The sequence below is a fragment of the Ruditapes philippinarum genome, unplaced genomic scaffold (genome assembly GCF_026571515.1).
Source record: "Ruditapes philippinarum isolate M1 unplaced genomic scaffold, ASM2657151v2 ctg13236_1_1_1_1, whole genome shotgun sequence".
Lineage (NCBI taxonomy): Eukaryota > Metazoa > Mollusca > Bivalvia > Venerida > Veneridae > Ruditapes > Ruditapes philippinarum.
The window spans coordinates 1-23,557 of NW_026862759.1; the positions used below are offsets into that span (position 1 = coordinate 1).

Consider the following 23,557-nt stretch of genomic DNA (forward strand, 5'->3'; position numbering starts at 1 on the left):
CTAGGCAATGCACTGCAGGTCAGTGGAAAAGGTCTTACATACTAAATTTGGTGTCAATCAAACTTAAAAAGACCAAGTTATGCTCTGGACAAGCCTATTAAGTATGAAAATTAACAAAGGGCAATAACTCAAAAACCTTTGAGTACAGAGTACCGGTTCTTGTGCAATGCACTTCTTCTCAATGATATCTATAAACCTATGAAGTTTTAAGTCAATAGCTTTTATAGTTTAGGAGAAATGATCTATGTGAATATGTGAATTAACAAAGGGCAATAACTCAAAAGATAAGAAGAACAGGGTACTAGTTCTTAAGCACTGCATTTCTTTTAAATAAGATCTATCATCTTATGAAGAATAAAGGGCAATAATTCTGTCAAAATCCATGTCTTAGAAATGTTCCTTGGACAGTGACCTATTATGCACTCAAATATGTGCCTGAAGTTCCAATCTGTAGTTATGAAGATACCAGCATACACGCAAAAACTTATCCATGAATTTCAAGGTCGAAAAGGGCGCATAAATATGCAATGAGGCAAATCAGAGTTACATGAGTTGTGTTCATCATGTTAGATGACCGAATAAAACAAGCATCTCAACCCATTTCCTTCACTTCAGTAATTTTAGATACTAACTTGCATGCAGAAATTCAACCAGTGTGATGCCAATTATACACTAAGTCTTGTGTTACTAAATTAAAGCTCTCCCTATTCTTTAAGTAGTCCAGCTTAAATGATTACTAGTATTTTAGATAAGCAATGTGAGCAAATGATCTGAAATTTTGCACAAAAGTTATTGAAATAGATTTTTATCAAATAGTATGAAACCTTGAAAATAGAATTCCCATCATATCTTGTCAAAAAAATCTCAGTGGAGTCCCTTTCACTAATCTGAGTTATACTAACTAACTGAATAAACTTGTACACATCAATAGTTTTGCATTATTATTAGAAAATATATTTTTTTCCATATTTACAATGTAAAACAAATCATAAAGGAATCACTAAAATAAAACAAGTAAACATTTCTCATCTTATTGAAAAAATATATATACCATTTACTTATTATATATGTCATATAATCAAAATTAGTATATATCATATCAATGGTAATAAAATATACTGTTCCCCTGTCCTGTATATCATATCACTGGTATTTATATATACCATATCCTTGTCATATATATCATATAAATGGTATTTTTACAGAACATTCACTTTTACATTCATATAACTAGTATTTTTACAGAATATTAACTTCTACATTCATATAACTAGTATTTTTACAGAACATTCACTTTTACATTCATATTTCTAGTATTTTTACAAAATATTCACTTCTACATTCATATAACTAGTATTTTTACAGAACATTCACTTTTGCATCCATATACCTGGTATTAACATATACCATTCCCTTGTCAAATATATCATATATTAACTGGTATGCACAAAATCACTGTAATTTATATAAACTATTCCCCTATCTTATATTTCATAAAACTGGTATTCATATATACCATTCAAATGTCCTGTATATCATATAACTGATACTCATATATACCACTCCCTTGTTATATTATTGGTATTTATATATTATACCATTCTCTTGTCCTTTATATCATATAACCAGTATTCATTTATATACCAATCCCTAGTCCAATATATCAAATAACTGGTATTTTTTTATACCATTCCCTTTTCCTATATTTCATATAACTTGTATTTTTATACCATTTTCCTGTCCTATATATTCCAAAACTGGTATTTATATATACTATCCCCTTGTCTTATATATCATATAACTTGTATTTGCATGTTACATTAATCTTTTTCTTTTTCTGACCTTGTACATTAAACATTTGTTTTATGATATTTCTATTAAATTTACTTATTAATTATTTATACACTTATTTACATATCTATTTTGTATTTATAATTAGAACATTACTTTTTTCAAATCAGTTTTTTTTCACAAACTATACCTGATCTTTAAAAAAAAATAACCTTTACCCTTACTAAGATCAATATATCTATAATATTTCACTGCATTTCTTTTCATTTATTTATTCATAAACACAATTTGAATGTTATTTTCTTCAATTTCAATATTATAAATGCATTTTGTTAAAATGACCAGAAATCAATATTAAACAACTTAATATTTTGCATGATTTATATTCTATCATAATGCATTATATTCATTCTTTAACTTTACAACAATATGTAAATATTTAACTTGTCATTAGTATCATTTTTTTATGAAAATAAAGAAACAAATTCATGTCCTTTTAACATAAAATAATTCAGTTAAAACACTATGTTAACTGCAAGTATCCTATATCACTGTTAAAAATTCAAACCATTTTTTGTAGAAAATGAAAAAAAAACCACCACATTTATCATCACTTTTAGCATGGACTAATTAAGTTTAAACACTAAGTTAACTACATGTATACTTTATCACTTTTTTGTTGAAAATTCAAACCAAAAGTAATCATCATGCTTAACATGTAAATTACATGTATCTCACCTTCTTGTTGAAAAATTAAAGAATATTCCATCATCACGTTTAACATGAAATAACTGATTCTGATCTTTTACATACTGTATAGCATCATTTCCCTTCCCTCCTTTAAGTCCTTGTGATGTCAATGTTAACATACCATCATTACACTCCTCACCATCTCCTGTTATATAACAGAACTTTACACTCACATCTACAGTATGGGGAATACTAGGAAGACTATCAACAAACTTCTGCCATGTTGTCAAACTCATTATTACACAGAACAAGCTTAATGTCCTTTAAACTCTTCATCTCTAAAGGTAACTGTATTATATTGTCAGTAAACCTACAATACCCTAACTCAAGCTTACTGAGATTGTGTAACAATGGTAATACTCTGACTAGTCTCTCTGTTATGTTGGCATGAAATAATTGAGATTTACTGAACATATCTCCATACAAAACAAGTTCTTTTAATTTGTAAGATTTTTTAATAATATCAAATATTTTCTCATAATTACTATCTTTCAACTCACTAAATCTAAATATTTCAAGGTTTGTAGTATCAACATCTATCACTCTAACAGTATAATTCAAATCAAGGTAATGAAGTTGTTGATGTTTTGATAAATTAACATCATGCTGGTTATGACACTCACAATCAACATAGCTAAGATGTATTTGTTCAAGATGACTGGTTCCCTCAAGAAAATTACAGAATGTAGTAGTATCATCATGACTCATTGTTATACAACTCATTCTTATTGCTACAAGATTGACCATACTAGGTAGGTTGCTAACAACTGTTTTACACACTGGGTAATATATGTCAGTGTCAATGACATTATCAAGAGACAGAGATTTTAATGTTAAAGTATTTACTTTTATTGTCTCAGAAACACAATTGTTAATCTCATCAATCATCTGTTCATTACTCTGTGTACCATCACTTTGTGTACTTGATAAACTTTCTAATGTTATTGCAATTTTTTCCAGATGATAAAAAATTGGTAAATATTTTGTAAATTTAACATTTTTTGTGTTCAAGTAATTCACATTAATAGACAGAACAGAGTCAGGAACAATTTGATCCTGATCAATACTTAAACAAATCATATCACAATACTGAATGAATATATCAATGGTCAAATCTCCTATATAAAACACAGAATTACTTCCTTGACTACATGCTGCATTTGATTCTGCTATTACCTCAAACAAAAGCTTTTGAATATCAGTAATAGAACGATGATAACTATCAATGTTATCTCTTATTGTTCTCCTGTATTCCTGAACATGAGAGTCTTCTGACACAGTTTCATATATGTATTTAGAAACATGTGTTGCTAATTTAGGTTCTAGACCACATAGCATAATGACAACATTCGACTGCTCTAATATGCCATCTACTGTTGAAGATTTCTGAAACACCTCATTAATAAACTTTTTGGCTAATTCAACATTTCCTGTACTACCTGATGAATCAATTTTTGTATTGAAATTGATACCAATATACACTGCAGCCAGAAATTCTTGCATTGATTTGTGAATAAAGGAGAACAATGAGCTTGGTGGTTCTGATACAGACAAGCTTGAACATTCATCTTCTGTAATTAATCCAAGTTTCAAGCAATTTTCTCTTACTTCATCTGATATTTCTAGTTCGTCAAACATACAAATGTCAAATGACAAGGACTTATTCTTAGGACAATTAAATAGTGTCTCATAAGCCAACACTGACATTTCATAAATGAAATGTCTGTTTAAACTTAATTTGGTTTTATCTGCTAAATATTGAGGGAGGATTACTTTCTTGGTACCCTTCATGAGTCGAGTACTTGTTCCTGTATTTTTCATGTCATTCCAGGTGAAGAATAATTCTAACATACCGGTGTAGATGGCACATCTTGAGGTTTTATCAAGTTTACCATCAAACCATAGACATATCAGTTGTTGCAGCATAATTGGTACCTGTTTAAAACTTTCCAGAGACACTTCTTCGAGCTTTTCCCTACAATCTCTAGCTTCTTTATTAGCATGACTTCTAACATTTAATTGTGAGACTGTCCTATATACCATTTCTCTTTCACATCTAAAATCAAACCCATTCAGTTTCAGTGACTGTTCAATCTCCACATCACTTGATCTTAATGTATGAAATTTCCATGGCCGTGAAGTAGTTACTATTGTGTACTTCTTAAAGATGCTATGTTTTGGGACATTTTCAGATGACCATTCATCTAAGCCATCAAGCAAAATGATAACTCTAGAAGATTCTTCTTCAAGAAGTGTGTTTAACATTTTCATTTGATAACGTTGTTGAAGCATTTCATCAATAGTGTTAATGTTTTGATACTGTCTAAGAGGGATGTAAAATAAAAAATCAAATCTTTTCAGCTCTTTTACACCATTGAATTTAAGTTCATAACTTTTATTGTCATATTCATAGTCATCACTGTCGGATTCAGAGTCTGTCAAGTCACCATCAGAGTCATCACTGTATAATTCAGAGTTTGCTACGTCATTACTTTCACCCTGAATGTCATCACGGTCACTTCCATGTTTCTTAATGCCACCCATGTGTTTTTCATTTTCAATATCTCCTCCACGTTCCTTGTTAACCTCTTCATTTACAATGTCACTTCCATGTTCTTTATGTTTCTCATCACCACCTTCATTTTGATTGCCACCTCCATGTTTTTCATGTTCTTCATTGTCACCTCCATGCTTGTCATTGCCACCTTCATTTTTACCGTCATTTCTATATTTCCCACGGCTATCTTCACTTTCTTTTTCATTTTCATGTTTCTTATTATCATCTCCATGTTCTTCATTATTACGTCCATGTTTTTCATTTCGGCCCTCATGCTCATTTTTATTGTCAGCTTCATTTTCATTGCCCCCTTCATTTACATTATGTACCCCATGTTCTTCAATATCACCTTCATGTTCTTCATTTTCACCTCCATGTTCTTCATTGTCGCCTCCATGTTTTTCATTTCTGCCCCAATGCTTCTCATTTTTATAGTCAGCTTCATTTTCATTATCACCTCCATGTTCTTCATTATCACCTACGTGTTCTTCATTTTCACCTCCATGTTCTTCATTGTCACCTCCATGTTCTTCATAATCACCTACATGTTCTTCATTTTCACCTCCATGTTCTTCATTGTCACCTCCATGTTCTTCATTATCACCTACATGTTCTTCATTGTCACCTCCATGTTCTTCATTATCACCAACATGTTCTTCATTATCACCTTCATGTTCTTCATTATCACCAACATGTTCTTCATTGTCACCTCCATGTTCTTCATTATCACCTACATGTTCTTCATTGTCACCTCCATGTTCTTCATTATCACCAACATGTTCTTCATTATCACCTTCATGTTCTTCATTGTCACCTCCATGTTCTTCATTATCACCAACATGTTCTTCATTTTCACCTACATGTTCTTCATTATCACCTTCATGTTCTTCATTGTCACCTCCATGTTTTTCATTTCCACCCCCATGGTCCTCATTTTCATTGTTAGCTTCTTGTTGCTCACTATGTGCCAAACACCAACAGTTGACCAGGTATTTACAAAAACTAGTTTTTCCTGACCCTGCATCTCCTAGAATATACACAGATTTTTGGGGAACTCCATTATATGTGAACATTTCAGACATTGTTTTAACCTCCACTTCCTTTTTCTCTCCCTTTTCTTCTTTCATTTCCCTCATAATTTGGGGCCTAATATAAATCTCATTAAAGCTACATTTTTTACTTTTTGGTTGTAAAGGTATTGTAGGAACCTGCAGCAGGGTTTTGTGATACTGTTCTATCAGCTCTTTCCGCCATTCTGTAATTTAAATGATAAAATGGATTCCTATTGTTAAAAACAAATCAATGTGTAAATATTACAGAAATATATTAAAGAAAAGGAATACAGCACTGAGGGCCTCCTTGAATTATAAAGACAAACTAGAAATGTGTCCATAGGACATGGGTGCCCCCACCGTGCCACTGTTCTGTCAATCTTATGACTCTATGTCAAATATTGTTTGAAAACTAAAAATCTTTTACTAAGTAAAGGGCAAGAACTTACAACAAGAGGGCCATGATGGCCCTGAGGTCGCTCACCTGTATATAGCCTCCCCCCCCCAACACTCCCATAAGAAGATGTTTCATGCTAAACATCTAAGCTCTAGCTCATTGGGCTTTTTAAAAGAAGATTTTTTAAAGTTTTTACTATACACATATAGTTAAAAACAATGACACCCCTGGGGCGGGGCCAGTTTTGACCCCAGGGCTTTTATTTGAACAAACTTTGTAGACACTTACTAGAAGATGTTTCATGCTTAATATCTAAACTCTAGCTATTTGGGTTTTTTCAAAGAAGATTTTAAGTTTTTGCTATACACATATAAGGAAAATCAATGACCCCCGGGGCGGGGCCAATTTTGACCCAAGGGCTTTTATTGAACAAACTTTGTAGACACTCACTAGAAGATGTTTCATGCTTAATATCTAAACTCTAGCTATTTGGGTTTTTTCAAAGAAGATTTTTTAAGTTTTTGCTATACACATATAAGGAAAATCAATGACCCCCGGGGCGGGGCAAATTTTGACCCCAGGGCTTTTATTTGAACAAACTTGGTAGACACCTATTAGAACATGTTTGATGCTAAATATCTTAGCTCTAGCTCTTTGAGTTCTTTAAAAGAAGATTTTTTAAGTTTTTACTGTATGCATATAGGGAAAATCAATGACCCCCTGGGACCGGGCCAATTTTGACCCCAGGGCTTTTATTTGAACAAACTTGGTAGACACCCATAAGAAGATGTTTCATGCTAAACATCTAAGCTCTAGCTCATTGGGCTTTTTAAAAGAAGATTTTTTAAAGTTTTTACTATACACATATAGTTAAAAACAATGACCCCCTGGGGCGGGGCCAGTTTTTACCCCAGGGCTTTTATTTGAACAAACTTTGTAGACACTTACTAGAACATGTTTCATGCTTAATATCTAAACTCTAGCTATTTGGGTTTTTTTCAAAGAAGATTTTAAGTTTTTGCTATACACATATAAGGAAAATCAATGACCCCCGGGGCGGGGCCAATTTTGACCCCAGGTCTTTTATTTGAACAAACTTTGTAGACACTTACTAGAAGATGTTTCATGCTTAATATCTAAACTCTAGCTATTTGGGTTTTTTCAAAGAAGATTTTTTAAGTTTTTGCTATACACATATAAGGAAAATCAATGACCCCCGGGGCGGGACCAATTTTGACCCCAGGGCTTTTATTTGAACAAACTTGGTAGACACCTATTAGAACATGTTTGATGCTAAATATCTTAGCTCTAGCTCTTTGAGTTCTTTAAAAGAAGATTTTTTAAGTTTTTACTATATGCATATAGGGAAAATCAATGACCCCCTGGGGCGGGGCCAATTTTGACCCCAGGGCTTTTATTTGAACAAACTTGGTAGACACTCAATAGAACATGTTTCATGCTAAATATCTAAGCTCTAGCTCTTTGGGTTCTTTAAAAGAAGATTTTTTAAGTTTTTACTATATGCATATAGGGAAAATCAATGACCCCCTGGGGCGGGGCCAATTTTGACCCCAGGGCTTTTATTTGAACAAACTTGGTAGACACTCATTAGAAGATGTTTCATGCCAAATATCTAAGCTCTAGCTCTTTGGGTTCTTTAAAAGAAGATATTTAAAGTTTTTTCTTTCCGTTGCCATGGCAACCAGAGTTCTGCATGGAATTAAATTCTTTGAACAATTTTTAAAGGTGACCACCAAAGGAACATTCCTGTGAAGTTTGGATGAAATTGGCTTAGTGGTTTATGAGGAGATGTCATTTGAAGCAAAAGTTTACGGACGACGGACGGACGACGGACGCCGGACGAAAAGCGATCACAAAAGCTCACCCTGTCACTTTGTGACAGGTGAGCTAAAAACTGAATAAATCCACAAGCAAACCCCAAGGAGCATAAGTACACATGCTGACCAACATTCTTGTAAACTTTCAGGCCTACAAGTGAAATACTTTTTGGGCTATGCATGAACAAGTTGAAAATTGCAAATTTATACTTCTGTAAGTCAAGGGCAATAACTCTAACAAAACTGAAACAAGGGTGCCATAGTCACAAAATACGCCCGTTTACGAAAGCTTTAGATGGAGATGGGGGCATTATGGATAAGTGTTATCTAGCAAGCAAGTTTTTATTCTTGACACTGTGTTGTTAAATGAACCTTAAAACAAATCAGTAGGGAAGATATGCACAGGATGTGTGACCTTGACCTTGGTCGCAAGGACCTGAATTTTATGCACGGCACTCAGCCTCACAATGATGAACATTTGTGCCAAATTATATTGAAATCCCTCTATGCATGTAGAAGTTTTGCTCCAGATAAGCGTTTTTCTATGAGCTCTAACTGTGACCTTCACCTTTGACCTAGAGACTTGGTTCATGTGCAGGGCACTACGTCTCATGGTGGTGAACAATTCTATAAAGTAACATTAAAATTCCTCCATGCATGTAGTAAATCTGGACAACATCTGGATATTTAATCATCTCCAGTGACCTTGACCTTGCAAATATTAACCTAAATTAAATGTGTCACACCTGTAGTCATGATAGTTACCATTTGTGCTACAATCCATCAAAAAATGATGACTAAATGGTCCCTATACACATCTTCAAATTTTTATCTGAACTTTGACCTCTATGTGTAACATTGACTTTGGTCGCAGGGATCTGAATTTTGCGTGCGACACTCAGCCTCACAATGGTGAACATTTGTGCCAAGTTATATTGAATGTAGAAGTTTTGCTCCGGACAAGCGTTTTTCAATGAGCTCTAAGTGTGACCTTGACCTTTGACCTGGAGACCTGGATCATGCATGGAGCAATACATATCCTGGTGGTGAACATTTCCATAAAGTATTATAAAAATTCTTCCATACATGTAGGAGATATGCTCCAGACAAAATCTGGATATTTCACAATCTTTAGTGACCTTGACCTTGCATATATTGACCTAAAGTACATGTGTCACAGCCGTAGTCATGATAATGACCATTTGTGTTACAATCCCTCAATAAATGATGATTAAATTGTCCCTATACACATCTTCATATTTTTATCTAAACTTTGACCTCTATGTGTGACCTTGACCTTGGCCGCAAGGACCTGAATCTTGCGCGCGACACTCCGCCTCACAATGGTGAACATTTGTGCCAAGTAATATTGAAATCCCTCTATACATGTGGAAGTTTTGCTCCGGACAAGCATTTCTCAATGAGCTCCAAGTGTGACCTTGACCTTTGACCTAGAGATATGGTTCATGTGCGCGACACTGCTCCTCATAGTGGTGAACATTTCTATGAAGTTTCATGAAAATCCCTCCATACATGTAGGAGAGCTGAACTGATATTTACTTGAAAATTAAAATATAATTAAATTTCTATGAGAAAGTATTTACATTTGATAAGGTAATTACTGTATGATCTTTATGAACAAATACCAAGTCTACAGAACACCATTGTTATCACAGTTAAGAATCTTGACCAATGAATGAAACATGTGTAAATAAATGTTACATTCTTTAGAATACTCAAGTCCAAGAAAGAGGACCATTTATGCCCTTTGATTAAATTCTATTTTTAGAATTGAAAGTGAAAGTAGATCAAGGGGAGTAATTGTGTAAGTCATTTATGAACAAAGTAATAACTTTGTTGTCGCCCTTTGATAAAATTCTATTTACAAAATCTGGATATTTCATCATCTTTAGTGACCTTGACCTTGTATATATTGACCTAAATTATATGTATCACAGCCATAGTCTTGATAATGACCATTTGTGTTACAATCCCTCAATAAATGATGACTAAATGGTCCATATACACATCTTCATATTTTTATCTGAACTTTGACCTCTATGTGTGACCTTGACCTTGGCCGCAAGGACCTGAATCTTGCACGCGACACTCCGCCTCACAATGGTGAACATTTGTGCCAAGTAATATTGAAATCCCTCTATACATGTGGAAGTTTTGCTCCGGACAAGCATTTTTCACTGACCTCTAAGTGTGACCTTGACCTTTGACCTAGAGACCTGGTTCATGTGCGCGACACTGCTCCTCATAGTGGTGAACATTTCTATGAAGTTTCATTAAAATCCCTCCATACATGTAGGAGATATGCTACGGACAAAATTGGACGCCGCCCGCCCGCCCGCCAGGGGCGTTCCCATAATACGTCCCGTTTTTCAAACGGGCGTATAAAAAGTCCCAGGTATGCGGCTTCACAGTGATGTGAATCATTATTCCTATAATTTAGTGATGTTGATCAGTATTCCTGTAAAGTTGGTTGATTCTAACTCAAGCACTCAAGGAACAAATAACAACATAATGAAACGGTTTTTACTAAGTCAAGGGAAATAACTCTACAAATACTGGATAAATCCACAAGCAAAACTAAATATGCTGAGCAACCTTCACGTAAGGTTTAATGACTATGTCAAATCCTTTTTGAGTTACATGTGACACAAGCAGAAAATTGCAAAAAAAATTCTAACTCAAGGGCAATAACTTTAAAAATACTAAATAAATCCAGACAGAAATACCCAGGTGCACAATTATACATGCTGATCAATATTCCTGTAAAGTTTCATGACTCTAGGTCAAATACTTTTTGAGTTACATGCGACACATGTTGAAAATTGCAAAATTTTTCTAAGTCAAGGGCAATAACTCTAAAAATACTATATAAATCCAGACGAAAATACCCAGGTGCACAACTACACATGCTGATCAACATTCCTGTAAAGTTTCATGACTCTAGGTCAAATACTTTTTGAGTTACATGCGACACAAGTTGAAAATTGCAAAATTTTACTAAGTCAAGGGCAATTACTCTAAAAATACTACATATATCCAGACGAAAATACCCAGGTGCACAACAACACATGCTGATCAACATTCCTGTAAAGTTTCATGACTCTAGGTCAAATGCTTTTTGAGGTACTTCCGACACAAAAGAGAACAGATGGACAAGGGTAAATCTAATTGCCCGCCACTAAAGTGGGGGCACAAAAATCAGTCAGACTGAAGCTAGTCAACAGAGAGTCACTGTTATACAACATATAAGATTTAGCCTTCTAATATTTTATACACAATATCTGATTTAGACTTTTCATATTCTATACAACATACTTGATTTAGCCTTCTCATATTCTATACAAAATACCTGATTAAGCCTTTTTATATTCTATACAACAAACCTGATTTAGCCTTTTCATATTCTATACAACATATCTGATTTAGCCTTTTCATATTCTTGACAAAATACCCGATTAAGACTTTTTATATTCTATACAACATACCAGATTTAGTCTTATCATATTCTATAAAAAATACCTGATTTAGCCTTTTCTTATTCTATAAAACATACCTGATTTAGGCTTTACATATTCTATATACCATACCTGATTTAGCCTTTACATATTCTATATAATAAAACTGATTTAGCATTTTCATATTCTATATAACATACATGATTTAGTCTTTTTATAATTATTCTATATAACATACCTGATTTAGACTTTTTATATTTTATAATTATAACATACCTGATTTAGCCTTTTCATATTCTAGCTGTTTTTGTTTAGGAGAATCTTCTACTTTGAGTCTTTTTATCTCCTACAACATAAATTATCATACAAATAATTGTGTTTTATTCAGTAATTTTTAAACATGTCTATTGTATACAGTAATATTCATAGTTTTAATCAGTCTGTTCAACAAACATGGGCCCTATAATTATCTCAAGAACGTTAAATCAAATTTCCTTTTTTAAAAATCAATTTTATTGCAATGGACGATTTCTCTATAAAGAATTTTTCATTTTGATATTTTTGGTGCAATCATACATGTACATAATTTTATTATCAATGGTTCATATTTAGGCTGTATTGCCATATTTCAAATTTCATGAAAATATTTTCATACCATATTTTTCTTCTATTTTTTGCCTTAACTACCAAATTTTTCAACATTATAGAAAGACAACAAGAGCACAGCTAGGCGAAGCATTATATGCCCAAAAGTGTTTTTTTTTTCTAGTAAGGATTGAGAATTTGTAAGACATTACATAAATTAAATAAAGTATTACCTCCTTCAAATAGCAATCCTCCTATAAAGTTTGAATATTGTGGGCCAAATGGAACTTAATTTATGCTCTGGAAACTGTTTTCAGTTTTGAGGTAATAGCGACCTTGAACTTTGATATTGTGACCCTGATATTGTGACCCCAATATCAATAGGGGTGTTCTACCCAAAATGGACAATCATCCTATAAAGTTTGAACACTGTGGGCCAGACGGAACTTATGTTATGTTCCAGAAATTGTTTTCAGTTTTAAGGTAATAGTGACCTTGACCTTGTGACCCCAAAATCAAAAGGGGTCTTCTACCCAATATATAAAATCATCCTATGAAGTTTGAATATTGTGGGCTACATGGAACTTGAGTTATGCTCTGGAAACTGTTTTCAGTTTTAAAGTAATAATGACCGTGACTTTTGACCTTGTGACCCCAAAATCAATAGGGGTCTTCTACCTAATATGGACAATCATCCTATGAAGTTTGAATACTGTGGGCCAAACGGAACTTAAGTTATGCTCCGGACACTGTTTTCAGTTTTAAGGTGACAGTCAAATGGAATTTAATTTATGCTCCAGAAATTGTTTTCAGTTTTAAGGTGATAGTGACCTTGACCTTTGACCTTGTGACCCCAAAATCAATAGGGGTCTTTTACCCAATATGGACAATCATCCTATGAAGTTTGAATATTGTGGGCCAAATGGAACTTAAGTTATGCTCCGGAAACCAAATTGCTAAGCGTCGTATGGACATGCGGACAGACGGAGGTTCTCACGGGACAGTAATTATGTGGCTAATCTATTGTTCTCCCTATTGTTCTTTTTAGCCACACAAAAGAAAATAGCCAAATAAAAGCATTAAGGAATGAATGACATCAAAGAGAAAGAACAGTTACACTAGCCACATAATTACTGTCCTGTGAGTGCGGACAGATGGACTGACGCCAGTGGGTATAACATAATATGCCCAATATTTTTGTGGGCATATAAAAATATGCATACACAGTAATCACCAGACTGACATCTGGTCATATCTTAAGTTTCAAAAAAAAAATTTTCAGTACTTTTTGTGTTATCATGGAACCCAGTTTTGTTGATGGACATACGAAGGGTAAACCTTTAAAGTCCCCTCACTTTAAACCTGTAAGTGACTACCAATATTGCTTCAGAGGCAGTCTCTCAGGCTGAAGCACTTCCTGGTTTACTAAGTTCAGGTAAAAAGTTTATTGATTGATATACTTGTATCATAATTTTATAGATCTTTAGGTTTGTTCTGACCTGCCAATTCTTACCATGTGATAGTACAGGACAAATATCACAACCTGTTACCATGAAATTCTGGTTCATATCAAACAAAGAGAGAAACAAATAAAGCGCTTTGGCTTTGAAATTTGTGTTTATTTGTTGTCCTTAGGATTAGAATTGATAAATAATATAATACATAATTATGATAACATTTTATAAATTTAAACTTAAGATTGAAATATTAAGGTGTTTTCATTATGATTCATTAAACCTAGACCAGTATTTACTGTTAACTTTTTCAATCTGGAGGCGAGTGCCTTTAACGAAATGATTAATATGGTAAAATTTTGTCAACAGTTAAACGAAAGCATTCAAAATAGGAGATGCGGTATATTTATTTTCATATAATGAGAATTCTGTTCTGAGGTGTATTATCTTATTATATTCTCGTATGTATGATACATTATCATTCAGCAAAATTATTTTCTTAGACATATTATAATTCATTACAGGTGAGACTTTTGAACACAGTTGAGAGGATGGAATTTTCCACTATTACAGTAAGTCTTTTCCCCCATCTAGACTACTAGTAGTATTACAAAACAGTATTATAATGACTTTTACAGACATATAACCTAAAAATTTGATAATAAGCTGTCTTGAAAACAAGCCTGTTTCAAAAATAAGCCACCGTTTTCATACAGTCAAAATTTATTTGAACAAGCAATTATCATAGTATTGCAAGCAATCCATAAGTCCCCTACCGGTTAGAACCCCATCAACATTCTGAAGGGCCATTGGCCATTCACTAATGTTTCAATTTTTCTCTATTTTAAGTAAATTTGTTGGAAAAGTTCTTTAAAAGTGATCACAGGAAACAGTTTTTATGAACAGACAGACAGACAGACCGACTGAGGACACTCTAAAGTTAATATTTGAAACATCCCTGTTACCAAAATTTTTTAAAAGCAAAATTCTTAAAGAGGAGATAACTCTTGAATTAAAGATGCAATTTCATAAAAATTTTCAGCTCTTTTTGACTAATCACAAATATTGTTATATTTGCCATGTTTTAAGCCTATTTGTTGCCAAGGCAACTGATATTTTATCAAAATAGGAAGAACAGATAAGACATGCATAATCTCAAGACTGCTATCTACCCATATGTCAAGTTTCATAAAAATATTTCCAGTACTTTTTGAGTTATCACTGGATTCAGTTTATGTGTAAAATTTGCCAAATTTTCAGTCTATGTGTTGCCATAGCAACCAGAATTTTCAACATAGGAAGAAAAGAAAAAGACGTGCATAATCTCAAGACTGCCATCTACCCATATGTCAAGTTTTATAAAAATATTTCCAGTACTTTTTGCGTTATCACTGGATCCAGTTTATGTGTAAAATTTGCCATATTTTCAGCATATTTGTTGCCATAGCAACCAGAATTTTCAACATAAGAAGAAAAGAAAACGACGTGCATTATCTCAAGACTGCCATCTACCCATATGTCAAGTTTCATAAAAATATTTCCAGTACTTTTGTGTTATCACTGGATCCAGTTTATGTGTAAAATTTGCCATATTTTCAGCCTATTTGTTGCCATAGCAACCAGAATTTTACTGCCATCTATCCATATACCAAGTTTCATAAAAATATTTTCAGTACTTTTCAAGTTATCGCGGGATCCAGTTTTGTGGACGGACGGACTGACGGACGGACAGACGGACGGACTTGTTGCCATAGCAACCAGAATTTTCACCATATGAAGAAAAGAAAAAGACGTGCATAATCTCCATACTGCCATCTATCCATATACCAAGTTTCATAAAAATATTTTCAGTACTTTTCAAGATATCGTGGGATCCAGTTTTGTGGACGGACTGACGAACTGACAGACGGACATACCAAAATTTGATGTTTATGAGGCAAATGAGCTCATAAACACCACCTGGACCAACGTCCATAAGCAAAATAAGCTCATAAAAACAAAAAAATAGCTCTCAATTTGAATTTTATGAGTTTATGTTCTTTATTTAACTACGGAATGAAGCTCATTATAATCAAATGTTGGCTCGGACGGACGGACGGAGGGTAAACCTAAAGTCCCCTCTGGTAAACCGGTAGGGGACTAATAAAAGCTTATCTAAAAATCAAACAGAATATCAGATGGTTCAAATCTTTAGAGTATATAACAGTGGTTTGATAATGCTTGTATCAAAGATCTGGGAACATGCATTGGCCTACTTCCAGAATGAGAAAATTGCTCCATATAATACAATACGCTTGTGACGTCATAAAATGTCAAATTTTAAGATTATTACTTATACCATACATCGAGTTGCTCTACATGCTTTTAACAGCATAACTTTTATATCTAATAATGATTTTTGTTGATTTTTTTCTATCATGTATGATGTAGGGGATATACATGTATTTCAATTTATATTCTGTGTTTTTAATATGCAAATGCATTTAATTAATTTTCTATTAAGTCTATTTAATTTTTATCATCCCTTGTAACAACATGAATTCACAAAGCTTGCTAACCTAATTGTGTGCCTTGACAAGCTGATAATAGGTCTGGCATACAAAATTTAGTTCTGTTCTCTTAAAACCATGGTTGTAAAAAATACATGTACCAGCATATTAACTATAACAAACAATTGAAACTTGGAGTTTTACCTCTTTTAGTTTGAACATCTGTGTTTCAAGTTTATTTTTGAGCTCCTCATATTCCTCTTTAGTTGGAGCATTTTCCATTTCTTCCTTGATTTGTCTCAGAATTTCTTCAAACCCTTCAGTTGTAATAATGAAGTCTTTCTTCTTCAACTGATGAAAAATATTTTTGTTATATTTTCTTTCAAGAGAAAAGAATGTAGCTAAGGGATTTATCATATTTACTCTTCTATACAACATAATTATGATATATAAGGTCAAACTTTATTTCAATATTATCTGCTTTGCTCCTACACTTTTTCAGTGGACTCTTTAATTCTACCTTTATAACAGGGTGTTTGATATAGATCTATGGCTATCAGCCTCTTATTTTCTTACTTTTGTTGATTTCTACATAATATTATATTTCAGTGTAACCTTGGACAAGCCGAAAAGTTCGAATTTTTAGAATGTTCCGGGATTCATATAATACTTCTCAGTATCTTAATTCACTATATAAGTTTTGGACCCGGCAAATTTTTCAGATTTTATAACTTTTTCTAATTTTAAAAGTTCCGGATTTTGTAAGTTACTCTGAACTAATTAGATCTCTTTTCTTTATATTTTAACAGTTTAAAGGTACATATGTATTTTTATGTGACTTTATCAATTAACTTTAGGAAATTATCTTTTGAATTTTACTATAATTTACCAGTTCAAACTTTGTTACCTAAGCTTTGTCCTAAATTTAGACTAAGGCTTGTTATTTTAAATCATAAGTAAACTCCATAAAGATTTCAAACTGACATAATTCATTATTTAACTTACATCTTGAAGTTTCTTCACCGCTATCTGGGCATCTGATCGCTGTAATAGCTCCTTACCATCTTGTAAAACTCCTATCATATCGTCAATATAAGAATTTGCCTCACTTTCTTCTAATTCCATACAGCTTGAGTGAAAAATATCATTCCTATACTGACGAACCTATCAAATAGAAAACACAAGTTCAATATTGTTCTATGCATAAATATACAGTGTTAAGCAATACAAATTATTTTCTTGAAAATTGTTTTCGTACTTACCTACATATAAGATGCAATTATAAATTATACCAGGATTTCTTCCTATATTTTGGGAAAATGCCACATGGTAAATTTGGGATAACTGTGTCTTTAATTTTCTTTTCAATATGGGTCAAAAATTAAATTGTGAAATTTATCATTTGGGAAAAATATGCCAGCATTCAAGATGTTAAAATTCTTTGAACAAAGCTAAATAAATCTTATTGAAACTAATCAGGACTTAAAAGGTGTCCGAAACATCCAGAACCTTCACACCAAATACAACAAGAGCACCGCTAGACGGAGCATTATATGCCCGAAAGAACTTTTTCTTTTACTGAGGAAAACATGGGAATTAAATACAGTATTACCTCCTTCAAAAAGCAATCCTCCTTTATAGCTGAACAATATTCATGTATATATACAGTTGCTGTTTTCAAAGCACCACCATCAAGTTGTTATCTTGTAAGTAAAAATGCTACAACGGATGGACACCAGGACGTCAGGGGTATAAAGCTGTTAATCCTATAAAATTTTACAGCTGTAGTTCGATTAATACTTGAGTTATTGAGCGAAAACTGTTTCCAGTTTAAAGGTGATAGTAATCCCTTGATCTTTGACCTTGTGACCCTAAAATCAATAGCGTTTTTCTACCCAATATGAACAATCATCCTATGAAGTTTGAATACTGTGGGCCAAATGGAACTTAAGTTATGCTCTGGAAACCATTTTCAGTATTAAGCTAATAGTGACCTTGACCGTTGTCCTTGTGAGTCCAAAATCAATAGGGGTCTTATACCAAATATGGACAATCATCCTATGAAGGTTAAATACTGTGGGCCAAATTGAACTTAAGTTATGCTCCGGAAACCATTTTCAGTATTAAGCTAATAGTGACCTTGACCTTTGACCTTGTGACCCCAAAATCAATAGGGGTTTTCTACCCAATATGGGCAATCATCCTATGAAGCATTCGGAACTGCCTCGGCTATTATCTACAATATTAACCTCGGAAACAATACGGATTGAAAGTAGTTCTACCACGTGGTTTACAGATGTAAACAGAAACAGAGATAATGTAAAACGAATGTATATATTTGACATCTAATGTCTGTTCCGGTACTCTTATGCTTGAAAATATGTCTGACAACAATTTGTTATTTAAATATGCCTTCTGATGTTCAATTTTAAATAAATCCGACCAAATGTCAACAGGTTGGTTTTTTGTACTTTCGGTTTCACAGCCATATTAGTAAATATATAAATAATGTATTGTTTGCTTTTGTACCTATGAATTCACTTATTTCAGGTGGACTTTTACTACATATATTGGAAATAAACGTGTCAACAACTCCCAGCATTAAATTACTATTTGTTTACATGTTTAGTTTCTTAGCGTAGGTTAGACCGGAATACCGCATCCGTTCTGTGTATTCATACTATTGTGTTCGAGGTCCTTATCCGAACACTTACGGAAAGGGCCGAGTAGTTGCGATTGCCTATGAAGTTTGAATACTGTGGGCCAAATGGAACTTAAGTTATGCTCCGGAAACCAAATTGCTAACGGACGGACGGACGGACGCCAGGGGGTATAACATAATATGCCCGAAATTCTTTCGGGCATATAAAAAGGTGGTACCTTTTTTCAAATCACCAACCTCGGGTTTGGTAATAATTTTTTTATTGGATTGGAATAAAGAACAAAATTTGGATTTGGAATGGGGCCTATATATGGACCCATGGGATAGGGGAAAAATAGCCTGTATACAAAAGTTCTATATACAAATCTACACTTGTACATGTTTACAGTAAATATTTACCACAAGCCTCGTGAACTTAGTTAGATCAAATTTTGCAACAAAAACAATTGGTGAATTTTTATATATTTGTTGTGAATCATTTAAGTGGTGAATTACCTCATTACCTTCAAAGTTAAATTTTCATTCTAACACTATCGGAAATTTTTCTATATAAACAAAGAAGGCCCGTTAAGTGGCATTATTCTACAACAATGCACTCGCCGTTCTTTCTCATTGAGGGTGCCATTTTGTTTAAAAAATCTGATAAATAAAAACAATTTTTTGTCAAATTTTGTTGTGAAAACTATCTAGAATGAAAGAAAATGCTCTAACTAAGAAAATGAATCCGAACACCAATCTCTTTAATTCATTTGTTAACGACGTACAGACGTTTGAATTGTTGTTTACGTGACATCACAATGTAGCGCCAAACAACACATGCAAAACAATCAAATCAAGTACGCTATTTTAATGTCACAAACGAGTTAAGTTTTACATTTATTTCACTTTTAATAATTTGTATTTCGCTTGAAAAATTATAGAGTAAAATAAAATAAACAAACAAAGTTTTATCAACGTTTTCAAAATTCATTATTCTCAAAATGTTTCTACACACGGTAGATTTAACGACAGTTTTTTCAACCCACTGGAACAGCCTTTAAAGAATGTTCTAAGGGAAACTCTCAGGCGAAAAACAAATTTAACCACCAAACATAAAGTCCAACCTTATAATAATTATATTTTTGCTTGACGTGTTAGAATGGATATAGATATTAATTCTTCGTGCATTATTGTATAATAATGCACGTTTTTCGTTCAAATGCTTTGTAATTAATCACTTAGGCCTATCGGCCTTCTTGATTATATTACTAGCCATTTGAACTCAAACCGTGCATTATTCTACAATAGTGCACTCAGAATTGATATCTCATTATTTCCTAATTTTCTCTTTTACTTTGATGCTGAATAAACATCATTAACATTACAGTAGAGCTGATAAAAGATATTAAGTAAAAGAAATTTTAATAATGATTTACCTTTGAAAACAAGTTGTTTGTTCCTGTGACATTGCATGCAATGTGGCTATGAAAATACTGGTTATTTATTATTAGATGTAATAACCAGTACAATCAGTTTCACTAGCAGATTGCTTCTGCTCATACCCTGGAGCATTTATAAAACATTTACAAATGCTCCAAGGGTCTACCGACCACTGTTGAGCATCGCTGTTTTTCCAGTTAGGTGAAGGTGGTGAAGATGCATGATTTTGCACAATAAAGTCATAGATGGCGCCACATATGTTGTTTGAACAAGCAGTTTGCCCTTAGTAAAGCAACAGCTGCATCGTACTTGCCCATAAGGACAAACTTTGTTTCCAGCATTCCCTACTGGCTTATGGTCTGGCTTGAGAGTATCAACTTGACAGCTGCCACACGTCGCATTTGATGGTAGTGATTTTGTAGACCGAATGTTCTGTAAGATATCCTTATGTTGTTGGTCAGCTATGTCATTACAGAATGGTACCAGTCCCTCCTTTAAATATCCAAGTCCTAAACCAGCCTTTACCCACTGTCTGTAGTTTTTCTTCTCTAACTGAAGTTGATGTGCCATACTGATAAACTACCAATATCTAAACAAACAAAGTAACAATTTTGTTAAAATTTTATATAAAGAGTTAAGAGTTTTGTAACCATCTAAATGACGCACGGATGGACGATAGACACCAGACAAATTGTGATTACAAAAGCTCACCTTGAACATTTTGTGCTCAGGTGAAAAAAAAACAATGATATAAAGTAGACTTGCTGAAATAAAAATCACACAAAGACATTTAATCAATTTATTTTGACAAAGTTCAAAAGACCTGGCAGACCTTTTATCTCATCAAGGCATGTCCAAAATCATCAGCAGAAAATAATTTGGTCATTTAAATTGCAGGAAAATTTTTTTTTTTCCATTTGAAAGTAGATCTACCTGTATTACAATATAAATGGCGTCTGCGGTTTGATTTTTTTACCAAGTCACTTCATTTATATCAAATATTTATAGAAACATCAGTTGGATCGGGAGAATCTTTTATGCCCTCGCGGCCGAGTTTGATTTTTTCTTTCCCGATCCAAACTTCTAATAGCAAATGCTAGCAGGACAGTGGATTTTCTCAAACAGATTTATATTCATTGTCTGCAGTTTTTCTGAAATAATTGAATTCGCTTGAAAATGGTTTAAAATGCTGTATTGTGTCCTAGCGTAACATATAGGCGTTTTGTTGTACCGTGAACTGTACAGTGTGGAATCAGTTATGATATAATTACACAGTCCTAGGGTATACCGTTACACCCTTAATGTTAATGCTACCATGTTGGATGTGATCGGCAATAAAAATCTGAGTTTAACAACTTGGCATTTCACTTAATACTGCAAGCCTTTTCCACATAAACAAATGTTCATACCAATTTATTTTTGTATCATTTATGGGGGGGGGGGGGGGGGTTTAAAGGGGAAAAAATCATTTACATCTATAAGAGTGTCTTATTTATTTCAAAGTGTTTTAAGCATTATTTTCAATAGTCCTGTGAAAACCGCCTACATTTGCTTTTCATTCACTATATTCCTCCCCCGCTGGTCCATCAAAATAATAATTTCGCACAGTCAAAATATTTTGCTGACATTATTGCAATATATTATTATGTTATGCTTTGATCTAAAATATCAGGGATTGTAATTGACCTTTTTGAAAACCTAGCTAAACATCGTTTTCCGGTACATTACCGATTCAGCTCTTGGGAATTACACCAAATGAAGTACTTAATACAATTACATGATATTTTTATTTTTCTATCATTGTTTAACAGTTTAAGGTGAAACAAGAATCTATGCTTGATAAACACAAATGCCCACGCGCTCACTGTTATCAATAATTTAACTTTAGAGAGTGAAGTAGCTAATTTGTATGGAAGAAAACCAATCATGTGTAGAAATCTGTAATTGGCACCTTTGACCTTGACCAACTGACCCCTACCTCTATCAAAAGGAAGAATATCATGCAAGTTATTTCCTACCAAATATGAAATAAATCTGTCAATAAATAAAGGCTGTATGGGCAAAAGTATAAAAAAAATATTTCTAGCACTGGTGACCTTGACCCAACTGACCCCTAACTCCATCCAAAGGAAGAATATCATGCAACTTATTTTCCTACCAAATATGCAATAAATCTGTCAATATATAAAGGCTGTATGGGCAAAAGTGTAAAAATCTATATTTAGCACTGTTGACCTTGACCCAACTGACCCCTAACTCCATCCAAAGGAAGAATACCATGTAAGTTATCTTTCTACCAATTATAATACAAATCTGTCAATAATAAAGGCTGTATGAGCAAAAGTGTAAAGATCTATTTTTAGCACTGGTGACTTTGACCCAACTGACCCCTACCTCCATCCAAATGAGAATACCTCAATTTTATGTTCCTACAAAATATACAAGACATCTGTCGATAGAATAAGGTTAATACACCTGTAAAAGTGTAAAAAAATCTATTTTTGACAATGGTGACCTTGACCCAAATGACCCCTTACTAAAGGAAAAGGAAGAGGACCTCCCTTGGTATGACTATTATAAACATGAAAGATATTAACTTAAAAATAAAGGCTGTATAAGCAGAAATGTTAAGATTTATATTTTTACACAAGTGACCTTGACCTTTACCTAGAGACGCCTAACGCCACAAAAAATTAGAGGACAGTTAATGAAAGATATCATTAAATAAATTAAGTAATTAGGTGAATTTTTTTTATAAATCCAACTTGGCGGAATAGGTTAACCATACAAGGCCCTATTTTCAAAGTGATAAAAAGGGAAATTACTGGGAAAATGGATGGCACATTTATATAACTTGGCAATATCATGTACATTGTATTGATAAGTGTAAAAATTATTAAGCCATTAGTTCAGATAGAACATAAGATATTTCCAACTTGCTGCTTTAGGTTAACCATTATTCATTTTCTAAGTGCTGAAAACGGCCATAACTTTGTGCAAATTGAAACCATAGTTATGTAACTTGCCCAGATCATATACTTTGTATGGATTAGTAAGTGTGTAAATTATGAAGCCATTGGTACAGGT

The 23,557-nt window shown here is 33.2% G+C and overlaps 1 protein-coding gene across 4 annotated transcripts; it reads right to left on the reverse strand.

Annotated features, from left to right (window-relative positions):
• Positions 1-7: 7 nt before the first annotated feature.
• Positions 8-20,602, reverse strand: LOC132720119 (uncharacterized). 4 transcript variants are annotated; one of them, XM_060704117.1, is made up of 6 exons: positions 20,467-20,602; positions 17,395-17,553; positions 16,594-16,740; positions 12,138-12,207; positions 5,955-6,353; positions 8-5,828 (listed from the first exon to the last, which is right to left on the reverse strand). In XM_060704117.1, exons 2-6 carry the CDS (start codon positions 17,512-17,514, stop codon positions 2,746-2,748), a joined length of 3,819 nt encoding a protein of 1,272 aa, XP_060560100.1. In that variant the 5' UTR covers positions 17,515-17,553; positions 20,467-20,602; the 3' UTR covers positions 8-2,745. The 4 variants fall into 4 exon arrangements, with proteins under 4 accessions (XP_060560100.1, XP_060560098.1, XP_060560097.1 ...); XM_060704115.1 differs by having other exon boundaries at positions 8-5,576; positions 5,661-6,353; XM_060704114.1 differs by having other exon boundaries at positions 8-6,353.
• Positions 20,603-23,557: the final 2,955 nt, after the last annotated feature.

Bases quoted from the DNA above. Each gene is read 5' to 3' on its own strand.
- LOC132720119 (XM_060704114.1), bottom strand. From the start codon at position 17,514: ATGGAATTAGAAGAAAGTGAGGCAAATTCTTATATTGACGATATGATA. The intron at 16,741-17,394 runs GTAAGTTAAATA...ATTTTTCATCAG, and splicing joins CGGTGAAGAAACTTCAAGAT to TTGAAGAAGAAAGACTTCAT. The intron at 12,208-16,593 runs GTAAAACTCCAA...TTTATGTTGTAG, and splicing joins AGATGTTCAAACTAAAAGAG to GAGATAAAAAGACTCAAAGT.